This window comes from Aquarana catesbeiana, linkage group LG07 (genome assembly GCF_042186555.1).
Source record: "Aquarana catesbeiana isolate 2022-GZ linkage group LG07, ASM4218655v1, whole genome shotgun sequence".
Classification (NCBI taxonomy): domain Eukaryota; kingdom Metazoa; phylum Chordata; class Amphibia; order Anura; family Ranidae; genus Aquarana; species Aquarana catesbeiana.
This window is the reverse complement of record NC_133330.1, coordinates 36310020-36335976: the sequence shown is the minus strand read 5'-3', so window position 1 is coordinate 36335976 and position 25957 is coordinate 36310020. Positions and strand designations below refer to the sequence as shown.

Here is a 25957-nt window from a genome sequence, read left to right as displayed (position 1 = left end):
CCGGAGCCTTCCCTGCTAGCAGAACACAACGATTACTGCAGTAGTCACGTGCATATAATCCGACAGGCTGGTTGTACTGAAGTTGATCGATGGATTGACTTTAATACAACCAGCCTGCCCATAGATGGATTGATTTTTTACCAGTTCCTGTTGAACTGGCTGAGATTCGATCCATCTATGGACAGCCTAAGGCCAAGAACATTGTTTGCATCTGTCTCCTACAGGGAAGTGTTCTCTAGCTGATAAGAGTGAGATTCGCCCTGGCCAATCACTGAGAGGTTTATGACAGTGATGTGGGCAGGGGAGAGGAATACATATTTGGAGAGACCTAGAAGGAGCCTTTCCCTCCCAGGCTTTGCTTGGAGAGTATGTAGCGGTGGATGGTCTCTAGCCTGGAAAGTATATAATGGTGGACAGTCCCTCGTCTTCCAGGCTTTGCCTGGGGAGTATACAAGGGTGGATGGTCCTTTGATTGAGAAGTATGTAGTGGTGGATGGTCCCTTGCTGGGAAAGTATGTAATGGTGGACAGTCCCTTGCCTTCCTGGCTTTGCCTGGAGAGTATGTAGAGGTGGATGGTCCCTTGGCTGGAAAGTATGTAATGGTGGACAGTCCCTTGCCTTCCAGGCTTTGTCTGGAGAGAATTTAACGGTGGATGGTCCCTTGCCTGGAAAGTATGTCATGGTGAACAGTCCTTTGTCTTCCAGGCTCTGCCTGGAGAGTAGAGTATTTAAAAGTGCATGTTCCTTTACCTGGGGAGTATGCAGTGGTGTATGGTCCCTTGCCTTCCAGGTTCTGCCTGCAGAATTTTAAGCGGTGGATGGTCTCTTACCTTCCAGGCTTTGCTTGGAGAGTAAGTAATGGTGGATGGTCCCTTGCCTGAAGAGTATGTAGTGGTGGATGTTCCTGGTCTGGAAAGTATGTAATGGTGGACAGCCCTTTGCCTGGAGAATATAGAACAGTGGACGGTCTTTTGCCTGTGGAGTATGTAGTTGTGGACGGTCCCTTGCCTTCCAGGCTTTACCTGGAGAATATGTAGTGGTGGATGATCGCTTGCCTTCCAGGCCTTCTGCCTGAGTAAGATACGAGTCCAGAAGCCATTTCCTCTGAGGCCTGCTGTCAACGACTGCCCTTGGAGAAGGTCCAAAGAGTCCTAAATATATCTGTCACCCTCGCCTACCAAATCTGCATTAGCTTGTGACATTGGTTAAAGATACCTCGAGATACTAATAAGCATATCAAATTTTGGTGCTATTTTTTGGGTATCCTGTACCCCCAACTCGCTCTCCCTTGGAAGACTGAGCCAATAACATAGCAAAAAAAAGATTGATAAGTTTCAAGTCTGTCTATTGCTGTCGGTGGGTTGGCGAGTGTCTGGGTGTAGCAATAGGGCATATTACCAGTAGAAAGTCTAGTAGGGCCCATAAATACCAGCAGCAACTTCTGCTGTCACTGCTACATCTGTATAGAATTGTCCCCATGTTTTTTTGTAATAGTTTGTTTGTAGATGATAGAATTCACAAGTACAATTGATTTAATAGATAATTCATATAATGACATTTGTTTACAACCAGAATAAATACATATTATACATCAGTTTAAATACAATATAAAGTAGTATATTAGCAAACTGGTAACAGTATATGCTGCTGAGACAAAGCTTGTGAATTCCCCCTCATTGCTCTGAAAGTTTCAAAGTCCTGTTTATAATTGATATGAATATACTGAACTACAGTAGAGAGTATAAAATCCAGGACTCTGTGTGAAGGTACAAGACCTGCCTAGTGGATAATGATTCTCCAGCAGAGTACTGTCTCACCTAAAGTCTATACAAAGATATTAATATGTGATAAGTGCGGAGGGACATGTTTAAACGTTTTTGAATGGGACATTTATGGAAACTAGAATTCCAGCATTTTGTACCCGATAACACTGGAATAGTGCTGAAAGCTGAAATTCAGGCGAGAAGCCATATATGTGAAAAAAAAAAATCCTGCCGAAGGGCTGTTCAGCCAGTTTTGCGATGGACACTTCTGTGCCATGGAGGCAGATGATGTCAGCACTACCTGGTTATGTTTTGCAGCTTTGCATGTCGCCTATTCACTTCCAACCTGCTTACAGTACATCAGGATCATCAGCTCTATCCACTGAGCAGAGAGAAGTGCAGAGGGGTCTTTCTGGCAGTGCAGTGTGGATCAGGAGACGGGCTGAACAGAATAACAAGTCCTTGGCAGGTAAAATAGTCCCCCTGCATGTATTCCCAATTGTGCATTTAGTGATTTTCCCAAGGTTTCATTTGAACTGAAAGGCTCATTATTGTCACATCCGATGGCAGCCAGCTGCCAAACATTTTTTTATTATATATATATATATATATATAAAAAAACATAAAAAAAAACCATTCCCCAAAGATATACTCATGAATTGCTTGAGAGGGCCCAATCATGTATAGTTGAGGGGCTATATACCTCTGGTGCTGTCTAAAGGAACAAAAAAGAAAAGTCTGTTTCCTAAAGATCCAGGTAAGGATCGGGCTGGGTTGCCCACGGTTCCCATGAATATAGTGACTGTCCCATTTTTGATGACCACCTTTCCTGTTTGGCAATCAGGAAGGATGAGAGCCCCGGGAACCTGCATTGTCAAATTAAGTTACCAATGGCAGCTCCCATATTTCTATCCTCATACCTTCCTTTGAAGACTGCTAACATTTTCAGATAATGGGAAAAGCCATCCATCAGTATGGACTTTGAGCTGGCAATACATGGTTGGGTTTTGATGTATCTTAAAATCTATGAGAATTATTCATTGGTTCTTAAGCAAATGGACCATAGGAGAGATCAATTACATGCTTGTAGTAAGCTGGCCATACGCTAGTAGATCTTTGTTAGAAAATTCTCAGTACATTTGATGGCTTGATGAATGTTATTTGAAAATACTTCAAAATTCAATTTCAACATTCGAATTTGGAACGAATGGGCTTTACCAAACAAAAAACACATTCACCTTTAGAAATGTATTTGTTTGAGAAAATGTTTCCATTCTGCTCCTTTGAATTTTCTCATCACTGCGGTCATAAATGAAACGTTGATTTGGCCCAACTAATGTAAAGAGAAATCCAGCGAACGTTCTAGAAATATAACATTTTGAACAAAATTCTACTAGTCTATGGCCAGCTAAAATTTGAAGCAGTAGCCCATAAAAATCTTTCTGTGCAAGACCACCTCTAGAGTTTGACAACACTAATGGGGCGTACACACGGTCGGACTTTTCAGCTACAAAAGTCCGACAGCCTGTCCGACAGACTTTCGACGGACTTGCGGCGGACTTTCTAACGAACAGACTTGCCTACACACGATCACACAAAAGTCCGTTGAATTCTTACGTGATGACGTACACCGGACTAAAATAAGGAAGTTGATAGCCAGTAGCCAATAGCTGCCCTAGCGTGGGTTTTTGTCCGTCAGACTAGCATACAGACGAGCGGATTTTTCGACCGGACTCGAGTCCGTCGGAAAGATTTGAAGCATGTTTCAAATCTAAAGTCCGTCGGATTTGAGGCTGAAAAAGTCAGTTGAAAGTCCGGAGAAGCCCACACACGATCGGATTACCAGCCAGCTTTAGTCCGTCAGCGTCCGTTGGACTTTTGTAGACGAAAAGTCCGACCGTGTGTACGCGGCATAAAGGCTGATTTCTGATGGGCAAATGTGGATGTTTGCTTTTTTTTTTTGTGCATTATGTTAAAACCCAAATGAGTGTATGAAAAAAAAGATAGAAAGCAAAGGACACAATGACTCATTAACCATCAATAGTCTGACTCCAATGAAAACAGAAATTTGATTATCTGTTGCACTTTGCCCTTCACCGCTGTGCTTCGCACATTCTTACAGCAAGTGTAATTTTCACAGTATCTACATCCCGGCTGTTCCCGTAAAATAATGTGTATTATGTGCTATCAAAAAAAAATAAAAATTTCAGATGAAATGTAAATGAGGAACAGCTCATCAGTCCATGACCTGTAAACTCGGTTATTGGTGAAGTGAACAGCTCTTTGTTATGGATACAGAAATTGTCCAGAGTCGGCAAGCTCAGGATAAGGCTGGGAGGATCCGTCTAGGATAAAAGGGGATGAAGTCTCTGAGAGCGGGGATCGGCTTCTTCTCTTCTTCCTCCTCCTCCAGCTTCAGCTTTTCACCGGGTTCCAGCAGCTGCTGCACATAGCACGATGTACCCAGGAGGACATGACCCGTAGCCTGCATAGTGTAGAGAGTCCAGCGTAGCGCCTCCCTATGTGGACAAAATAAATATTAATGGAAAATCTGGGGCTTTTTTACACCCTTTGTAGGCAGATTATGTTTTTCCTTCAGTAATAAAAGCAACAAAACCTCTATCAGGTTTTTATTGTCGTTTTGATATCCCTGGAAAAATATGTGTCCTCGCTCCCAGTCTGGAAAAGTAAGGCTAAGATTAGACATGTGATTGGGGGCATGTTAATCACATTCTGCCCGGCCTATAGGAGAATGACGGGTGGGCAGGGGATCAGTTATCTTGACTGGGCATCACATGACATCCATCAGGATAAGCCGCTCACGCGCACCGGTGCGGTGTGTCGCTCTGACACACCGCATCTCCGATCTCGGTAAAGAGTCTATGACGTAGGCTCTTTACCATGTGATCAGCTGTGTCCAATCAGAGCTGATCACATTGTAACCAGGAAGTGCCATTTATTGGCTTTTCCTCTATTCGAGCTGACTAGGCTCTTCTGACAGGGGGGAGGGGTCTGCGCTGATAATCAGCACATCGATTATCAGTGCAGACCCATCAAGGATGCCCACAAGTGCCCACCTAAAGTGCCAACGTGTGCCCACCAGGGGTTTCAATCAGTGCCCATCAGTAATGCCCACCAGTGAAGGGGAAAACTTACTTATTTACAAAATTTTATAACAGAAACAAAGAAAAAAATTTTAAAAAAATTTTGTCTTTTTTTATTTGTTTAGCAAAAAGAAAAAAAACAAAACAAAAAACAGTGGTGATCAAATACCACCATAGGAAAGCTCTATTTGTGGGGGAAAAAAAAAATTATAAAAAGTTTCATATGTTTCATGCAGTGCTGCATGACCACGCAATTGTCATCCAAAATGCGACAGCGCTGAGAGCTGAAAATTGGCCTGGGCAGGAAGGGGGTGAAAGTGCCCGGTATTGTAGTGGTTAAAGATGCGAGGTTGAGCTGTGCTTTAATGACCACCCCCAATCCCCCCCAAGCTGCAGTGGAGGGGGTGATTACATGATTCGCTTTGTGCAAAAGGTATCGAGATTGGAGGATAGGAAGCGCCGCAAATGCCCCGCACCTGCGTGCAATGCACGCACATGTGGCAAATTTGTTTTGAAAAAAGAAAAAATAGGGTTAAAATAGGGAGTGAAGAGGCATCTCATCACCTCCTTACTGCCTGTCAGTCACCTCTGAAAAGAGACCCCAAATGCAGATCAATCTTCAGAGGAGTGGTGGGTTTAGCCGCACGTCTAAAGCTAGGCTTAGTCAAATAAAAATCTTTCCAGTGCAGACACAAACTACAACAAAATCTTGCTTTGGTATAATGAGGAAGAATTAGTATCTTGGGTTCCCTCCCAATCATTGACCCAGTGATGCCAGGCCTTATGCCAGGACAAGCAGCTCTGGACTGATGAGCAGGTAAGAATGTAGGGGACAGCTCTGAAAATCTGGTCTTTAGTATTTTTTGCATGGGCTAGTGTTGAGATTTAAATCTTATGTTACAAAGGCCCCGTACGTATCTGTACAAAATATACTGTGTGTGTGTACTCACTTCATTACACGCTTGGCGCCGTAGCACTCAAGATCATAGGACACAGTGTACGTTCCATAGAATGTGGCTTTGACATTGATGCATCCTATGAAATCCTCTGGATGATTCTTGTACAGGTCGAAGCTAATCCGAACCACATCAATCTTCTTCTGTGGCTTGCTGGACAGGGAAATGTGGTAGCCTGCTGTCTGTGGTGTAAGAAAAGACGTATTAGACTTATTGGCTCTGATTCCTGGAAATATTTGTCTTTATGGCACAGAGTGAGGGAAGAAAGTATTTGATCCCCTGCTGATTTTGTACATTTGTCCACTGACAAATTAATGATCAGTCTATAATTTTAACGGTAGGTCTATTTTAACAGTGAGAGACAGAATAACAACAAAAATATCCAGAAAAACGCATTTCAAAAAAAGTTATAAATTGATTTGCATTTTATTGAGTGCAATAAGTATTTGATCCCCTATCAATCAGCAAGATTTTTGGCTCCCAGGTGTCTTCTATACAGGTAACCAGCTGAGATTAGGAGCACTTAAAGGGTGTGCTCCTAATCTTAGCTTGTTACCTGTATAAAAGTGCACGCCAAAAAGTGAGACACAAAAAGTGCACAAGGTGTACATATGGTCCTCCTCCAAAGAGAAAGGACCGTTGCCCTGATCCCCCAGGGTGCTTCAGACGGGGGCTAGCGTACTTCACATGGTCCATCTGGGGCGAAACCAGATGGACCCTGTTTTCTGCGTGGTCTGCCGTGACAGACTGCCCCAAGTACTAGGTGGGGCTCCCCCAAAAGGAGACCCTATGAGAGAGAGAGAACCAAGCCAGAAGGCCATGTCCACCCCCTCTCAAGACGTTCAGGGCAGGCCCGAAGACCTACACCCTATTAATCAAACATGAAGCGTTTTGCCCATAGGAATTATTAGATTAAAGCTGAATTCCATGGCCAGCTTAAGTAGGCACCTTCTCTTAATTATTAGAGAGAGTAGAGTGTGACATGCATAGTGAGAATCCAGGACAGCGGTTTCCCATCATGCACTGCAAAGTTCTGGTTGGCTTAGCTTGACTGAAAGCAGGTTTCACGACACTTCTTTACACAAAGCTGCCTAGTTTGCATAATTCCCGCAGATTTTATGACACAGAAAAGGAGGGCGAGAAAATGACAGCTGCGGGACAATGAATAAATACTGCAAATAATTACACATCAGTACATGTTCAGTGTTGGCTGCCAACGTTGACTGCAAAAATACAAAGGACTGTTCTGAGATTTGTACAACATCCAATTTTGTGTTATGTTGACCACACACATTTCAATGGGAATGCCAGCCATACACTGTGTAAGTTTCTTTCCTGCAACCACAGGTTGCAGGAAAGAAATTAGCTTGATGTGTTGAGGGGGGGAATCTCTGCTGCCGAGCCATTGTATTCTATGTAGAAAAAATGATCCGCACTCCGGTTGTTTTATTGAATAGCCACAGTGAACAAAACGCAGATTAAGTCAGTTGGCGCGTTTCAGCCTATAAGGCCTTAGTCATAACCAGGTGGCAATTGGTTCCACTAGATTTTAGTTAGGGGTATTAGAATAAAGGGGGCTGAATACAAAATGCACGCCACACATTTCAGGTATTTGTAAACAATTTTGAAACCCATTTATCATTTTCCTTCCACTTCACAATTATGTGCCACTTTGCGTCGGTCGATCACATAAAATACATTTACATTTTTGGTTGAAACATGACAAAATGTGGAAAATTTAAAGTGGTATGAATACTTTTTCAAGGCACTGTAAGTGTAGGTGCTGTAATTTGGTACATCATACATAGTACTCTGCGCTCACCTGGGAAGGTTTCCATGTCTGCCCTTTGGTCAGTGCCATGAAGACAACTCCGCTATCCACTGACTGAAAGAAGTCCTCGGTGTCTACTCCGGTCCCATCTTCATCCAGAACCAGCATGATAGCATCACTCATGAGAAGAGCGTCCTGGGCCTGTGAACAAGGAGAATGGATACAGATGATGCAGGATAACAACATTTCAAACAGCTGTATATATTGTGTAGATAAATTAAAGTGTACATATGGCTTTCTTTGTCTGGCTTCTGCTATAGAGTATAATCTACAATAGATTTGCCCACTAGTTCCTAGTTTAAGTTTACATTGCCTTACCAAAGAGAGTGGGGAACAACATTAGGGAAATTTCTCCTCACTTACTGTCCCAGTGACAATGGTTTCACCAGACAGGAAGTGAGGGAAAACCTGCAAAAGGGACACAGACAGAAAAAAAAGCTCTCGGGGTTGTAATCACTGCCCCGCCCTTTCAAAATAAGTAAATACATTTTGGTGGGACATAAACTTTAAAGTGGTTGTAAACCCTGGTAAAAAAATAAATAAAAGAAAAAAAAAAAAAAACCCTGCAAGATAAAAGGCATAATGAGCTAGTATGCATAGCATACTAGCTCATTATGAATTACTTACCCGAGATCGAAGCCCCAGCAGCCGTCCCTGTCCCCCCCTTAGGCTGGCGACATCACTCCTGGGGGTTACTTCCGGGTATCGCGGCTCCGGCGCTGTGATTGGCCGGAGCCGAGATGACGTCACTCCCGTGCATGCACGCAGGAGCCGTCGGTAACGGCATACAGACTGAAGCAACGGCACATACGTGCCATTGCTTCAGTTTGCTCTAGTGCGCATGTGCCGATGTCATCGGCACATGCAGGGGACAGGGGATATCTCCTAAACTGTACGTCATCGGCACATGCGCACTTAAGCAAACTGAAGCAATGGCGCGTACGTGCCGTTGCTTCAGGTGTACTGTGCTGTTACCGGGGGCTCCCACACGCATGCGCGAGAGTGACGTCATCGCGGCTCCGGCCAATCACAGCGCTAGAGCTGGGATACCCGGAAGTAACCCCCTGGGGAGGTATCGGCCGCCGGAGCGGTGAACGAGGACCGCTGCGGGGGCTTTGATCCCAGGTAAGTAATTCATAATGAGCTAGTACGCTATGCATACTAGCTCATTATGCCTTTGTCTTGCAGGTTTTTTTTCTTTTTTTGAATCTTTTAAAAAGGGTTTACAACCACTTTAAAACTGATATTAATCCCATTTCCTCACCTTGTTCAGTAGATCTCCCAGACTATCCGCTACAATGCCCTTGCGGACGCTCCGATCCCAGTTACAGACTCTGAAGGGCCGAGGCTTGGACGCCGGGCGAGAGAGGAACTGTTGAGTCATAGTAGCACTGACCGAGACACATCTAAAGAAAATCATGACAACAGTTACAGTATAGAAATAAGACAAATCTTCTTCATGTGCCGTTATTATTGCACAAAACTAAAACCTAAAGATTTTTTTTGTCTGGTTCCTACTATAAACCAAAAATGTATTCCTGTATTCTGGTGGATCCGAGATTGGCCTCCCTCCACAACCTCAAAGTGGAACTTTAGTCAGAAAATTAAAGTGGCCCTTCAGTCATTTTTTGAACTTTCCATCTATTAAATCTTCTGCCCTTGTTGTTTTAACTTTGGATAGTAAAACATTTTTTTTTTTTTTTTTTCGCCCAGTAAGAGCCCTTTCACACTGGGGCGTGGGTTTTCGATTTGGCTGATTCAAAGTTTTGTATCAAATAAAAAAAAAGGTAAATTGGAAGAAAATTTAAAAAAGACATAAAACTAGTTCCAAATTCGAATTCTAAATAGAATTGAATGAACCAAATTTAAGGAAACGAAATAACTAGATTAATGAATCTAAACTAAACATATTTTTTCGTCATGCACATGTCTAATACAAGGTCTCACCCTGCTCTGCACATGCTCAGTTGCTCGTTATTTTTAGGAATTGTACCGATCTGCTGACAACCTAAAGATTTACTGCTGCTCAGGGCTTCTGTAATATGGCAGCCTCCAGCAAGAAGAAACAGGAGCAATGCTGGAGGCAATTTACAGCACATACTTCTTTTGGTAGCACAATTATTAATGTGTAATGTATGTTCCTTGCTAATGAACATTATTTTTTTTTTTTATCAAGTTGTTATGGGCAAAGTTCCACTTTAAGTTTTTAAATTCCTCCAAGAGTGGCACATAAAACACGATCAGGAAACGTAAATACCATCAGAAATCTTGGTCATCATAATCTAGCTGTCCATCAGCCTGTGTCTGTGATAGTTCTTCTTTCTGGGAATATTTCCCAACTCCTTCTGTCTGTCCTTTGTCCTCACTGCACACTGATTGTGACTCTTGATCAGAGTAGGAATGAGTCTTAGACATTGCCAGTGAATTGCCAAACAGCTGTCTGACCAGCAAAGTAAACCAAAGGGAACGGGCATTCAGCATAAACCATGTACAGTATGACAGTCTGAACAAGCCCTGACAATAATATGGTGACTGTATTCGTTTTCTTTTTTTCAGACTATTCAGTGGAGGCCAACAAAAATGTGTGCCAGATTGATGTCTTGAGAGTCCACAATTATTTTGCTGCTGAATAAGTTGAAACAGGAAGATAAAAAGACAGCCAATGCCTTTTGGGGGCCAAACAATCCCCCTTCATTGGGGCTCAAGTGACACTAAAGTTACATTTTTTTTTTTTAAACAAATATGTCATACTTACCTCCACTGTGCAGCTCGTTCTGCACAGAGTGGCCCCGATCCTCGTCTTCTGGGGTCCCTCGGCGGCTCTCTCAGCTCCCGCATTAGATAACCTGCTAGGAGAAGTGCTCCCCCAGGGGGTCTACCTTGCGGGCGCGCTCCCGACTCCAGCATTCGACGTCCATAGATACCGAATGCAGGTAGGCCGCATCATTGGATTTGATTGACAGCAGTGGGAGCCAATGGCTGCGCTGCTATCAATCTATCCAATCAACAGCCGAGAACCCCCTAGCTGAGAGATGGCGCGTCCCCGTGGGACAAGTTCGAGGGCTCGGGTAAGTAAAACGGGTAAGTAAATGCATAAGATGCATTAAGGTGAAAAAACACGAACCTTTACAACCCCTTTAAAGTGGTTATAAAGGCTTTTTACCTTCATGCATTCTCTTCCTGGATCCTCCACCAGCACTCCTGGCTCCTCTTCCCTCGCTGAGTGCCCACCATAGCAAGCCACTTGCTACGGGGGGCACTAGTGTGGGCTGGCTCCCAAACCATCTCTGTGTCCCCCTTATACATACCTGAGGCTGATCTCAATCCAGCGCTGTGCACAAGAGCAGCGGCTCTTTCCGCTCACCCCCTCCTCATAGGCTCAGAGACAACAGCAGGAGCCATTGGCTTCTGTCAAATCACAGCCAGTGAGGAGGGGGGGGGTGGAACAGAGCCAAGCGCTGTGTGTCTATGGACACACAGAGTCCACCTAGGAGCAAGCCCACATGAGTACCCCTGTAGCAAGCGGCTTGCTATGGTGGGCACTCAGCAGGTGGAAGGAGTCAGGAGCACCGAAGGGGGACCCGAGAAGAGGAGGATCGGGGTTGCTCTGTGCAAAGACACAGAACAGGCAAATATAACATATTTGTTATTTAAAAAAGAAACATTTATGGGTCTACAATCACTTTAAAAAAGGAAACGATGAAAGTCTTCCTATAGGACTTGATCTATAAAAGCTCCTGGAAAAGGGCCTTTTTTCTGGTTTTTGGTTCCATAGACTTCAGTGGATCAAAAGCGTGTATTGAAAAACGCAAAAATGCACCTGCAATATGCAAACTGCAACCTGCATAGGTGTGAAACAGGCCTACAAAGCCTTTTATCATTTTCTTTTTAAAATTCCTGATGAAGGGGAATTTTCAGCTCCTGAAAGGTGTTGGTTGTCTATATCTTCATGCTTTTTCACCTTAATCAGCAACAAATGATAGTGGACTCTTAGCATGACCGACTGGCACTCGCTCTTTTTGTCGATTTCTCTTGAGTAAAAAACTTCCTGTCCTAGGGTAACTTTTGTTCACTCCTTATAGAAGGAGAAGTGTTGCTACCCCAGGACAGGTCTATAGAACACCTCCCACACTTAACTGCACAACATAAAGGGGAAGATGTTCCGCAGTCCATAGAGGTGAACTAGGCAGGGCTGAGAACACTGCCTGAGATTTTGATGCTGTAGAAGCACAAACCACAGAACGTTGGACGCTAACTGGATTTTTGGCTGATCAACTGTTTTTTTTTTTTTCTGCAGTTATTGAAGAGACACTTTCAATGGTATATTCAACAGACCCATGGGAAGAGAATAAAGTCCTTTAGAGGATTTAAATATCCTCTAATTGTATACAGCACAAATATAATTGCTGAAGACATAGAGGAGGCATACTAATAATAATAATAATAATAATAATAACAATAAAACAATATTATACACACAGATACAGAAACACTAAATGCCGGTTCACACAGGGGCAACCCGACTTACAGCACAACTTTGCAAGGCGATTTGGAGGAGAAGACAGCGTGACTTTGAGCAACTTACAACGTGACTTAAAGTCGCCTCCAGGACAGGCGGCTGTAGCCAATCACAGAATAATCAGCTCTGTGGGAGGGAGGGGGTTGCCTGGGTAAATGTGGGGAGTTCTGGGTAAATTATTTTCTATTTCCTGTAAAGTCGCTTCAATACAGATGGAGATCCGACTTGGAGGCGACTTCCATTGAAATCTATGGGTACAAGTTGCCTAGAAGTAGTACAGGAACCTTTTCTGAAGTTGGAGCGACTTCAGTAGTGTACATTAAGACGGCTCTCATTCACTTCTATGGCATTTCTTATGTCCAGCAACTTGGGGCGACTTGAGGACTTACAAGTCAGATCCCAAGTTGCTGTAGTGTGAACTGGCACTAAAAATAAGAAGCATCGGCAGAAGAGCTTACATTCAAAAACAAGAAGAATGAAGTCAAATGTGTGTTTTGACTTGAATATAAGCCTCTTTAGAAAGATGGATATTGATGGAGGGATTCCAGAAGGGAGGGTTGGTAAATACCTGTACACATAGGGAAGGGAGTTCCAGAGAAAGAGGAAAGCATGAGAGAATACAAGAAGATTTACCATTGTGGTGTGAGATAAAATGTTTTGGATTTGTGTATCAATGTTATATGCCTCTTTGGACATATAGGTATTGAGGGCATGATTACAAAAAGGAAGGTTGGTAAATTCCTGCGCACATAGGGAAGAGTTCCAGAAAAAGGGAGACACAGGAGAGAAAACAGGATAAATCATTGGGGTGCAAGATAAAAATTTTTGATTTGTGTATCAAGGTTATATACCTCTTTGGACAGATCGGTATCGAGGGAGTAATCTCAGGAGGGAAGGTCAGTGAATACCGGATAACATGGGGAAGGGAGTGCTAGAGAAAGGGAGCAGCATGAGAGAAGACCATAAGAAGAAAGGGTATTCTTTTTAACTAGATGGTAGATGATAGACAAAGGACCATACACCTAGTTCAACTCTGGAGTAAACCTGCAGGTCTATTAGATAAAAGGGCAAAGAGCAATGATAATAAAGTGCAATTACCAAAAGCAACTAGCATTTAACTTTATGGAAACCAGATCATTGAAAAAAACAAAAAACAAATTATTGGTAGTTATGGATCACTGAGCCATCTACATGGGTCTTTGCCTTGCTGAACAACTCCATTAGGTATGATAGAATTTGGAAAAAGTGGAAATACATAACAGAAAGTTATATTCTTACTTGGAAAGAGATCTGGGGGAGAGGAGACTCAGTGACTTCATGGCGTATTCCATATTTGTAAGAACGATCTGCTCTACTCTGAAAGAGAAAATGGAATTTAATATAAATATCTTAGATTGTAAGCTCCTTGAGGACAGAGACTGATCTGAATGTACAATATATATGTAAAGCTCTGTGTAAATTGACAGCGCTATACAAGTACCTGTAATAAATAAAATAAATATCCCACCTATATACAAAAGGCACAGGAGTTATTGTCAACGGACTGGATCTGTGACAGGTTCAGGTCCACATCCCTAATACATAGTGTGCGCAAAAAGTTCCTCAAATATGGGACTTTACTGGATCATGAACAAAAATAATTCTTATTAAAAAATAGAAAATTACATAAATTTATGTAATACATTTTCTATTTTTTTTATAAGAATTATTTTTGTTCATGGTCCAGTAAAGTCCCATCTTTGAGGAATTTTTGTACAAAGGGCACCGGACTACTATACCTTGCAAGGCTAGCCATACTATATAGTCATAAAGGGCATAGGCTTAAAAAGAAAATGGTTTTGTGATACTTAAAATTTAAATTTGAAAGTTTTTAAAACGCAGTTGAAGTTTCAGACCTTTCTGTCTCTTCACAAGCATTTAAATATCTCCCATTCTTCATTCAACCAGACCAGCTACAAATAAGCCAATTCCAAAAATCGATTTTTAAAAATGTAGCTGCAGGTGGCATATATATATATATATATATATATATATATATATATATATATATATATATATATATATATATATATATACATATACATATACACACACATTTCATCAGGTTAGACAATCCAGTTTGCCCAGCTGAGAACCCCCGAGAAGCAAAGAATTGTATGTATGTTCCCACCTTTACTAAAATCTATTGGTAGCCTTATAATAAAAGCAATGATTTCTAACCTATGCCTAAAAGGCAGCCAGTACACAGGTAAAGCCTGTCTATACTTACTCATTGGCCATTGTATCAGATGTCTGAGATTTTCACAGGAAACTTGTGTAATGTAATTTGCAAGTATATCAGGCTTTATATCCATTCTTATATACTATCTACTCATTGGATTACATCACAGAGTGTGCAAAGTCTCTGCCACCGAGTAACTTCTCCAGCTCCACCCAAAGTGGCCCAGTACACAGAGAGGACAAGGTCTGCTCTGGTGAGGGTTCATAGGTGAACGATGACGGTTTATGAGTCACTTGTCAGATTACACCCTCATGTGATATAATTCTTAAAAATATCACATGCTGTAATGTTCTAGGAAGACTCCAGCCAAAGAGGAAAACTTGGTGGGTAATATGCTTCCAGAAGAACATGGACACCATACGGACATTGATTTGGGGTCTGTCTCTTCTGCTGCATATAAAAAGGAGTGCATCTTAGGCCGGTCATGCATGGTTCATTTTTTTTCGTCCAAATGTCGGGTTGAACGAAAAAAAAAAAAAAAGGGTAGAAGAGCCGATTCCACACATTCAAGCTGGATGAGGAAACCACTCCCACTGCGGTATTGTATTCCGACAGTAGGGAGCCTTCCCTGCTGTCAGTATACAAATAATCAGTGTTGCCAGTTATAGCCGGCGGCACTGATTGTTCAGGAAAGACCTGGCAGGCTGGTTGTACGCAATTCGATTGATAGATTGACTTGTGTACAACCAGCTACCCCATAAGTGGATCGAAAATTTGCACCAAAGTGGACACACTTAAACACTATAGCGCTATGGGGTTACTGAGAACCCAAACCACTGGGAGAGATACGCTGTCAGCTCCTATGTCCAGGACTGGTAAGCTGTGCTAATGCTGCCCTTTTTCTGACAGGGGGATCTTGAACCAACACAAACAAAAGGACGTAGAGGCCTAGTGCATTACCAACAACATTTTATTGAAAATTTAAAACCATACGAGTGCATACTCACAATAGCCGAAAATAAAACAGCTATATACATGAACTCAAAAGGTAAGGTGGGGTCCTTGAGTAAAGATGAAAATCACACGACCCTGACATCAGACTTACCAGCTGATGCATTTCAAGGGAAAGTCCCTCTTCTTTAGAGCAGAGCCTCTGCTCTCATTTGGATGTAACTTCTCAATAAAATGTTGTTGGTAATGCACTAGGGCTCTTGGCTCTTTTGTTTTATCTATATTATTTTATGGATCGAAATATGGCCGGTCCCTGCCAAACCGCCTGAATTTCGGTCCACGTATGACCAACTTTACTTGAATCCCTTGTTTTTATCAAGCTCCAGGAATGAGGAGGGTGGGAATGTTGTCTGTGGGCTTCAAAAATCACACTTGTATGGAACACTTGTAAAAATATGCAATACTAATACACAAAACTGTTCTAGTGTTAATTTATGTAGCTACAGTGTAACAAGACAGGAATCTAGAAGTTGCCAAAGGAGAGAGTCAAGTGGCGTCAGGGTTTTTTTTTATTGCGGTCTGTGTCTATGCAGGAGAGATTCACCCTCTTGATTTGTCCTAAAGACCCTTGTCACCTGGACAGAAAGTGAGAGAAAATCCAAAATTTTGAGAAAAGCTGACCATAGTAGAATTTTCGAAAATTTTTGTTTCAAGAATTCATTGAACTCTATAATCTTTAGCGGGATCAAATCAAAATTTGTTTTCAAACCTAGGAGATGAGAAAAATTAAAAAGGAGCAGCAGGATGGAAAATATTTCTTAAAAAAACAGGAAAGTCCATGCATTCAAAAATGGAATATTAAAAGCAAATTAAATTTTGAAGCATTTTTTTAAACACCATTCATCAAGTCTTGGAATGTCCTGAGAATTGTCTTATGAACGTTCATGTAAAACATCTACTAGTGTATAACCAGCTTTACTAGAACATGGGATGGGGAGAAATCTTCTAATGTGGACACTTGTTCCAGTGACAAAAGTTTAAGGGCCAATCCATAATTCACAACCTCTTGTAGTAGTCTCTTATGCCCTGTACACACGATCGGACTTTCCGACAACAAAACGTGGATTTTTGTTCGAAGGATGTTGGCTCCAACTTGTCTTGCATACACATGGTCACACAAATGTTGGCCAACAATTACGAACGTACTAACGTACAAGACGTACGTGATAACTCCATTACGAACGCTGGTTAGATCTCCGGCTCGTACTTGATTCCAAGCATGCGTGGACTTTTGTCCGACGGACTTGTGTACACACGATCGTAAAGTCCGACACCAAACATTTGTTGGCGGAAAATTTGAGAACCTGCTAGCCAACATTTGTTGGCGGAAAGTCCGCCAACAAATGTGCGATGGAGCATAGACACGGTCGGACTTTCCGCCAACAAGCTCACATCCAACATTTGTGGGTACAGGGCATAAGGATGTGGCACCATGACAATTATCAGACGACTTTATATCCAAAAGTCTAAGGCTGGCCATACACTAGTAGATATTCAAATGAACATTTGTATGGAAAATTCTACATTTAATGACATGACGAATGTCGCTTGAAAGTCCTTCAAAATTTTGTTTGCTTTTAACCATTTGATTTTGGAACGAATGGACTTTCCCGAGGGAAAACCACATATACTATTAAGAATGCGTTCATCCAAGAAAAAAATAAAATAAATAAATCATCTAGCTCACTCGAATCTTCTCATCACCATGGTTGAAAACAAACATCTATTTGGCCGCACCAAAGCTGCCATACACTAGTAGATTTTTTTTAACGTAAGCATGAACATTCGGAAGAAAATTCATTTGTACAAAAATTCTCCAAACAAACATTGGATGACTTGATGAATGTCAATTCAAAAGTACTTCAAAAATGTTGTTTGCCTTTAACATTCCATTTTGAAAAAAATGTTAATTTCCCGATTTCCCCTAAAACCACATTCGCTTTTAGAATTTTTTTTGTTCAAGAAAAAATTTCCCATCTCCGTTGAATGTTCTCATCGCTATGTTCACAAACGAATGTCGATTTGACCCCACAGAGGGTTTGAAAACCAAACAAACTTTCCTAAAACAAAAAAAATTCAAATAGAATTCTGGTGATTGGCCAGCTTATGGATCGAAATTTGCAGAGACTGGACAAATTTCGATCCATGCATGGCCACTATGATCTATCGATCGACTTCTGTACAACTGCCCTATGGGATTATAGCCTGCAGCGCTGATCAGTGTATTCTGATGAAAGGGAAGTCTCCCCACTATCAGAACACAATAGCTCCGCAGGGAGGATCCCTCCCCCCATTTACCTCAAATTTGTAGATGGTGGAATCAGTTTTTTTCGTTCAACCCACTGGTTGAACGGAAAAAACTGAAACTGACCAGTGGCGGCTGGTGTTCAATATTTTGTGGGGGGGGGGCGGCAAACAAACCTGCCCCCCTCACTCTCAACGCTGCCGCAGCGGGGATTGGCCAGCAGGAGAATCAGGAAGACAATAGCGTATAATTATACGCTATTGTCACACAACTGGGTAGGCTCAGGGTGCAGTGCTCTCACCCTTTTTTGAAGCCAATTAGAGCCTCAGGCTCTAATCATGTGCTTAAAACTCAAAACAAACAACAAAAAAACAAACAAACACCCATTGAAATCCATGCGTCCGGCGCTCTGCATGTAGATTAGGGGTTGGGTGCATGGATTAGGGGAGCGGCGCCCATTATGGACGGGCCACCACTGAAACTGACTAATGTATGGGCTGCCTAAGAGGGGTTTTCCCCTCACTTGGGGAGACCTCCTCTCACTTTCCATTGTGGAAGAGCCAGTTTACCCAAAGACAGAACCCCCCACCCTATAAAACAGAGCAGGGGGTTTGGCCCAACTCTACTCAATCCAAAGCAAAAAAGAAATTGCTTTAGAGAATTCTGAAAGCTTTTTAAAGTTTAACAATGGATCAAAAACTAATACATTCACACCCTGAGCAGCTTTAGGAATTTAAGTCTAAGTCACCAAATTAGCTTTGGATAATGTTATGGTGACCTCAGGATGAGAGTTATTTCAAGGTGTAGAAGAAACATAATTGCACGCTTTTTCTAAAGCCTTCATTGATGGATTAGATAAACTTGTTCTCAACCAACCTTTCCCAGAGGCAAGTATTACCTTTATGGTACAATGTAAGATGGCTCCTCTATACTCTTACTTGGGGTGTCCTGAATTCAGTGTCCAAACCTTTGGATTCCCAAAACCCCTTTTACTGCTTCAAAAAGGTGACCAACTTCTTCACTCTTTTTTTTTGGAGTCATTTCTCAGAACAAAAATATATATATGGCACGTCTTTTACAATTCTTAGGGCCTTTGTTGATCGGATGTGGACTTGTGTCAATTACATCAGTTTGAGACACTTCTGAGGTCATTCAAAAGTTGATAAGTGCAATTGGCCAAGAAAATGTGGGAGTAAAAACCCCTCCCTTCTTGGTCCTTCGGGACTTGGGAAATAACACCCTGTTGCATCAGTTCTTTCAGAAGAGATGTCATCGCCAGGGCTTTTTCCTGATCCCTTGGAAGGTTTGTAATGTAAAACAAGCTTGGGGGTGTCTGTGAGAATTCTAGTCGATATCCTTGACTGATTAGATTCAGAATGGGCTTTTTGTTGCTTTTTCCCAACCTGGCAGGAAAGCCTATAACCTCCCGCCTACTGGTAGATGGTCGTCATTGCTTTTTTGAGGTTTGCTCGGGGGGGTCTAAAGAGCACCCTTCCTCTGCCTCTCCCCTTTTGAGGATTCTATCAAGGACAGTTTATAATTCTGGTTCAAACATCAGAACCCCTGTAAAGGGAATTCCGCACAACTTTACCTTTGAAGCGGAGTCCCCTGACCAGGTCTTAAGCCAAAGAGCCCTCCTAGCTGAATTAACTAGGGCTGAAGACCTGGCCAACATTCTAATGGATTCTGCCGAGGCGTCTGCCATGTATTTGACCGCTCTTAAAAGGGTAGGGAAGGACTGTAGCAAATCTTTCCTAGGAGGTGCCAGCTACCATATGGCCTTTAAGTTGTTCCAGCCAGCATTCCATGTTTCTGGCTACTACTGTAGCGGCCATCACCAGCTTTAAATTAGATAAGGACGAGTCCCAGACTTTCTTTAAAAGTGCTTCTGCTTTTTTGTCCATGGCGTCTTTAAGTACGCCCATGTCCTCAAAAGCTAGATCAGCCCTTTTTTTTTTTTGGCCTTTTATTCCATACCAACGCTTCATCCTCCTCAAAAGGAAACCTTCTTTTGAGGGCTCTAGAAAAAAAAAAAAAAACTGTCCTTTTTCTGGATCCTTGCATTTCTTCTTAATCGTATCTATCAGGACTTTATGGACAGGAAAAAACTCTATGTTTTGTCTCCTCTAGCCCCTGGTACATTTTGTCATGTAAGCTGGGCTGTCTCTTCTTGAATTTCTAAAAGTAGTATAGACTGCTTTTACATGTTCCCAAAGGTGAACTTATCCTTTAACCACTTGAAGACGGGCCTATTTCTAACACTTGTTGTTTGCAAGTTAAAATCAGTATTTTTTTGCTAGAAAATTACTTAGAACCCCCCCCCAACATTATATTTAATTTTTTAGCAGAGACCCTAGAGAATAAAATGGTGGTCGTTGCAATATTTTATGTCAAACTGTATTTGCGCATCGATCTTTCAAACGCAATTTTTTGGGAAAAAATACACTTCAATGAATTAAGAAAAAAACTTAACAGTAAAGTTAGCCCAGTTTTTTTGCATAATGTGAAAGATGATGTTACGCCGAGTAAATAGATACCTAATATGGCACACTTTAAAATTGCACACACTTGTAGAATGGCGACAAACTATGGTACTTAAAAATCTCCATAGGCGACGCTTTAAAAAAAAAAAATTTAATAGTTACCTGTTTAGAGTTACAGAGGAGGCCTTGTGCTAGAATTATTGGTCTTGCTCTAACAATCGTGGCGATACCACACAGGCATGATTTGAACACTGTTTACATTTGCCGGCGCAACTTAGGTATACGTTTTCTTTGCAATGCGAGCATGGAGGGATTGGCCCTTTAAAAAAAAATATTTTCTTCTTATTTTATTTTTTTATCACTGTCCCTTAAAAAAAATAAAAAAAAAATTCTGCTCAGTTTAGCTTCTGTTTTCATTATTGTTCACTGATTGTATTTTTATAAGACATTGTCTTGTTGCTTTCATATTAAAAATATTGAAAGTTAAATCACTCCTGATCACTTTTATTGCTGTCAAAAGGAATATAAAATCCCTTGTGAACGGTAATAGCCAAGTGACAGGTACTCTTTTGCCCCGTACACACGGTCGGATTTTCCGATGGAAAATGTCCGATCGGAGCGTGTTGTCGGAAATTCCGACCGTGTGTGGGCTCCATCGGACATTTTCCATCGGATTTTCCGACACACAAAGTTGGAGAGCAGGAGATAAAATTTTCCGACAACAAAATCCGTTGTCGGAAATTCCGATCGTGTGTACACAAATCCGACGGACAAAGTGCCACGCATGCTCAGAATAAATAAAGAGATGAAAGCTATTGGCCACTGCCCCTTTTATAGTCCCGACGTACGTGTTTTACGTCACCGCGTTCAGAACGATCGGATTTTCCGACAACTTTGTGCGACCGTGTGTAGACAAAACAAGTTTGAGCCAACATCCGTCAGAAAAAATCCTAGGATTTTGTTGTCGGAATGTCCGAACAAAGTCCGACTGTGTGTACGGGGCATTTATGGAGGGATCTCCACTCCACTGCACTCCAGAGTATTCAAAACAGCAAAATTGGCTTTTTTCAATACTGTGTATTTTTTTAATCTTGCACTATTGGCTGCCGAGTGAACCGGAAGTGACGTCGCCTCCGGGTTACTACATAGAAGACCCGATCAAAGCTGAATCTGGCTTTGTTCCAGACTCCGGCCAGCCGGCAGATGTGCCGGCTGGTGGCTCGGGTCTCCCGGTGGGACGGAATATGGTGGTGGTGGTGGTGGTGGGACGTCTCCTCCCGCTCCTTGTAATAACAGCCGAGTGGCTGCTTAGCCGGATCAGTTGATATCACAAGAAAGCCAACCGTCGGCTCTAAAAAACGGTACCTGCAGGCATCACTCCAGTACAACCACTTTGACAAAATGATCTACAGGTACGGGATTTTGCGTGAAGTGGTTAAAACAGGCCATAGATGGTACAATTTTTCATTCCTTCTACCACGGGTGGAAGGAAAGAAAAATCGCTTGATTCCCCCATCAACACGGTCAGGGTTAATAGAGGAATCCCTCCTGTGGAGCTATTGTGTTCTTCCAGAAGGGGGCCTTCCCTGCTGGCAGAACACCATTACTGCTAGCAGCTATAGATGTCAATAACTGCTTGCAAAAAATCCTACCGGCTAGTTGTACTGAAGTTTATTGTACTGAAGTCGACCCATCAATCAACTTCAGGACAACCAGCCTGCCCATAGATGGAACAAATCCAACTTTAGGATGCTAAAAGAATGGGCATTCAGGCAGAAATCTTCTAAACACGGCAGAGGGCTCTGTAAAGTAGCAAGGTCACCAGAGGGGGAATTAGCTGCAAAGTATAAATAACTCTCACCGTCCAACTTCTCTTCCACCTGTTGAGGACCCCCGTCTGATCCACTTCCGGATCCCAGCAGCCCGCGATACGACTTCTGTCTGAAAAAAAACTGTGAAATCAAATAATGAAATCAATAAAACTGTTGGAGGGTATATATCATTATATTCGCCTGGTTGTTCTCGTTTGAAGGGCAGACCACTATCAGATACGAAGTGTCCGATCTCTAGACAACATTACTAATCCCTGGGTAATGGGTGACAGCAGATATGAATGGGATGTTCTCCGCCTTGTACACAAAAAACCAGAGTGTCAGATAACACAACCACTGTATAGGGAGGAGACAACCACAATTACTAGTAGCTCATGTTTCAGGTAAAGCCTAATTTCAAGGTAAGCCTCACAATCATCATATGTATTCTTCTTGACTCTTGATGTGCTTTGTGTATTTCTCCCAGATCTGTGCAGTAATCCAGTATGAGACTTCCTGTAATAAAGACCACTCACTGCTGCTCTCTCTCATGTGCAGAGTGACTGGTCTTGTCTCCGCCCCCTCCTGTAGTTTCTTACAAGCAGACTGTAGTGGGTGGAGCCTGCTGGACTCCTCCCACAATTCTGCTCTCTGCACAGGCTATGTACAGCACAGTGATGATCACCGCAAATATCGGAGTTTACACACAAAGTGGACTTATATCTTCTGTGGCTATTCAGAAATATAGCTTAACCCCTTTGGAGCGGTGTCTCCTGGCCCCTCAAGGAGTTTAGAATGCTGGGAGGCGGGGGAGGATTTAGGATCATGTCCCGCTGTGATTGGCTGTCACATAATAGGAAAGCTTCCGATCGCAGGGAGCGACCAGGGGCTTTCCGTTAGCCACCGGTAACTGTGCTGGGAGAGCGTGCGCTCTTGGCACAGGTGTGTATTTGCACTAATACACGCAAATATGTGGCGTCTTGGTGCCAAGGCCCACCCGCCGAGAGGCCGCATATTTGCCCAGGTTAATGAAAGTTTTTGTGTCCGGAGTCTTTAAAAGAATCATGTCATGAAGTAGGGTGTAAGTCTGGGCAAAAAAAAAAAAAAAAAAAAACCTCAATACAAGCACATTTTCTAAATTTTTTGTCTCTTTAAAAACTCTGCAAGCTGTACAAAAGATGTCTTGTTGAGTTCTTAAATGCTAGACCACAGAACATCTCCCCTTATGCGATGGACATGAGGAGAAGGTGTAAGTGTTCTGTAGTTCAGAGGAGTGAATTGGGTAGGGCTGACAACACTGTTTGAGATTTTAGTGCAGCAGAAGCAAGTTGTCAGCAAAAAAATAAATAATTATATATATATATATATATATATATATATATATATATATATATATATATATATATATATATATATATATAATTTATTTTTTATTTATTAGGAGCCCCCTGGATTTCACAGGATGAGCAGGGATTTTTCACTGTTTGCATCATTTTTTAAAAACACGGGGAAATGCGTATGTATTGCAGCAATGTACTGCATATTTATTATTATTATTATTTAAAACAGATACATGCTTTATTTTATTAGGTCATACAGAGTCTGCAGCCATATAAATTCTAAGGCAACCATAAATAATTTCTCAACACCCTCCTCCACAATTATTCTGCACAGCTGACAGCTTCATTCTACTGTGTCTAATTAGTAGATTTTTTTTTCACATATTGGGAAGTCTCTTTTCACTATAATGAATCCTTCTTAAGATATATAGGATCCTTACAGCCCAAAGGTCACAAGCTATGCTCAAAATCACATGGTTTGCTGATAAAGGACTACCTTGAGATTCATTTTGTTTCTTTTTTACATATTACCAGAATGATGGATGAATGAATGAGATAGAATAACATATTTTAGGATTATTTTATTTCACTTATAGGGTTTTTGGGTGATCGGTTTTTTTCATGTGCTTTTTAAAGAGCAGCAGACATCAGTGCACAGGATATCGATAAGTTGGTCTCTGCTTCATCTGATGGGGCCCCTTACATCACAGCCCCCCCTAGAGTTGCCACCTAGTCCCTTTAAACCCGAACACACATGCATTACACAGCTTCTGAGTCTAATTAAATGCAGATAAGGCACCAAGTGAGTTTAATTACCACCTTAATCAGCCACAGAACCTGTGTAATTAATATGTGTTCCGGTTTAAAGGGATGAGGTGGCAACCCTACCCCCCCCCATACAGCGTCCCCATCACAGCCCCCCCCCCCATACATTAGCGTCCCCATCACAGCCCCCCCCCCCCCCCATACATTAGCTGCTCTTTAAAAAGCACATGAAAACAACTGATCACCCAAAAACCCTACATGTGATCTAAAATAATCCTAAAATATGTTATTCTATCTCATTCATTCATCCATCATTCTGGTAATATGTAAAAAAGAAACAAAATGAATCTCAAGGTAGTCCTTTATCAGCAAACCATGTGATTTTGAGCATAGCTTGTGACCTTTGGGCTGTAACGATCCTATATATCTTAAGAAGGATTCATTATAGTGAAAAGAGACTTCCCAATATGTGAAAAAAAAATCCATCACAGCCACCCCCCCCCCCCCCCCATACATACATACATTAGCGTCCCCATCACAGCCCCCCCCCCATACATTAGCATCCCCATCACAGCCCCCCCCCATACATTAGCATCCCCATCACAGCCTCCCCCATACATTAGCATCCCCATCACAGCCCCCCCCATACATTAGCGTCCCCATCACAGCCCCCCCCCATACATTAGCGTCCCCATCACAGCCCCCCCCCATACATTAGCGTCCCCATCACAGCCCCCCCCATACATTAGCATCCCCATCACAGCCCCCCCCCCATACATTAGCATCCCCATCACAGCCCCCCCCCCCATACATTAGCATCCCCATCACGGCCCCCCCCCATACATTAGCATCCCCATCACGGCCCCCCCCCATACATTAGCATCCCCATCACAGCCCCCCCCATACATACATGTCCCCATCAGAAGACACAGAGACCAACTTATCTAAATCCCGTGCACAGAGTGAGGCTCTCCTAGCAGGCCATAGCTTGGAGACCCCAATCTACAAGATACCTGCTATTGTTTCAAGAGCAAGTGAAACCGGCTGATCACCCAAACACCCTACGAGTGAGATAAAACAATCCTAAAATATGTCATTGTAATTCATTCATCCATCTACCATTCCAGTAACGTAAACATATCGAATGTTTGTAGCATTTTCCATATAAATGTTCTGTATATGGGCGAACCTTAGAGGGTACTGCTAATAGACTGACACATTTAAAGGGGTACCAACATAACCCACATCAAGGGTACCTGTCATGCCTCTTATTATAAGCACTAATATAGGATTCTCTTTACAAAATAATAATAATAATAGAAATACTCACTGAGGATGGATTGGGGTCAGTCTGTCCTCCTCCAGCTGGCTGTCAGCTGCTCCCTATTACCTGGCTGGTGAGTTTTGTGTGTATGATGTGTCCCCTCCCCTTCCCCAGCCTGCTCAACTGTAATGAGTGAGCTCAGGTCATGACAATACAGTGCCCCCCCCCATCAGTGTGGAAATAAACAGGAGGAGAGGTCAGTAGTCATTAGCCCATCCCTGCATTGCATTCCTAGATTATTGCCACAGGCTCCTTTCTATCCCCCCACCCCCCATCTCAGCCTGCTGTCACTGGGTTGTTGCAATGGCTGTACTCATAGCTGAATCACAATTGCATCATCAATGCTGTACAAGTGGCACCGGTTGCATGGATGCGATCAGCTGCTGCTAGGCTTCTAGGGGAAAGGTCACCGGGATCTAACAACTGCCATGCCCTTTGGTTACACACACAGAAAGATTTGGATTGGTCCGGCTTCTTTTAACCACTTCCATACCGGGCCTGTTCTGGCACTCCTCTCCTACATGTAAATATCATCATTTTTTTGCTAGAAAATTACTCAAAAAAAACCCCCAAAATTATTTTTT

At 42.4% G+C, this 25957-nt stretch overlaps 1 protein-coding gene across 4 annotated transcripts; it reads right to left on the bottom strand.

The window, feature by feature from the left end:
* Nucleotides 1-3709: 3709 nt before the first annotated feature.
* Nucleotides 3710-25752, bottom strand: CIDEC (cell death inducing DFFA like effector c). 4 transcript variants are annotated; one of them, XM_073591973.1, is made up of 7 exons: nucleotides 25380-25748; nucleotides 21995-22085; nucleotides 13452-13529; nucleotides 8919-9060; nucleotides 7646-7795; nucleotides 5818-6005; nucleotides 3710-4282 (listed from the first exon to the last, which is right to left on the bottom strand). In XM_073591973.1, exons 3-7 carry the CDS (start codon nucleotides 13502-13504, stop codon nucleotides 4084-4086), a joined length of 732 nt encoding a protein of 243 aa, XP_073448074.1. In that variant the 5' UTR covers nucleotides 13505-13529; nucleotides 21995-22085; nucleotides 25380-25748; the 3' UTR covers nucleotides 3710-4083. The 4 variants fall into 4 exon arrangements, with proteins under 4 accessions (XP_073448074.1, XP_073448075.1, XP_073448076.1 ...); XM_073591974.1 differs by having other exon boundaries at nucleotides 21995-22074; XM_073591975.1 differs by lacking the exon at nucleotides 13452-13529 and having other exon boundaries at nucleotides 25380-25752.
* Nucleotides 25753-25957: the final 205 nt, after the last annotated feature.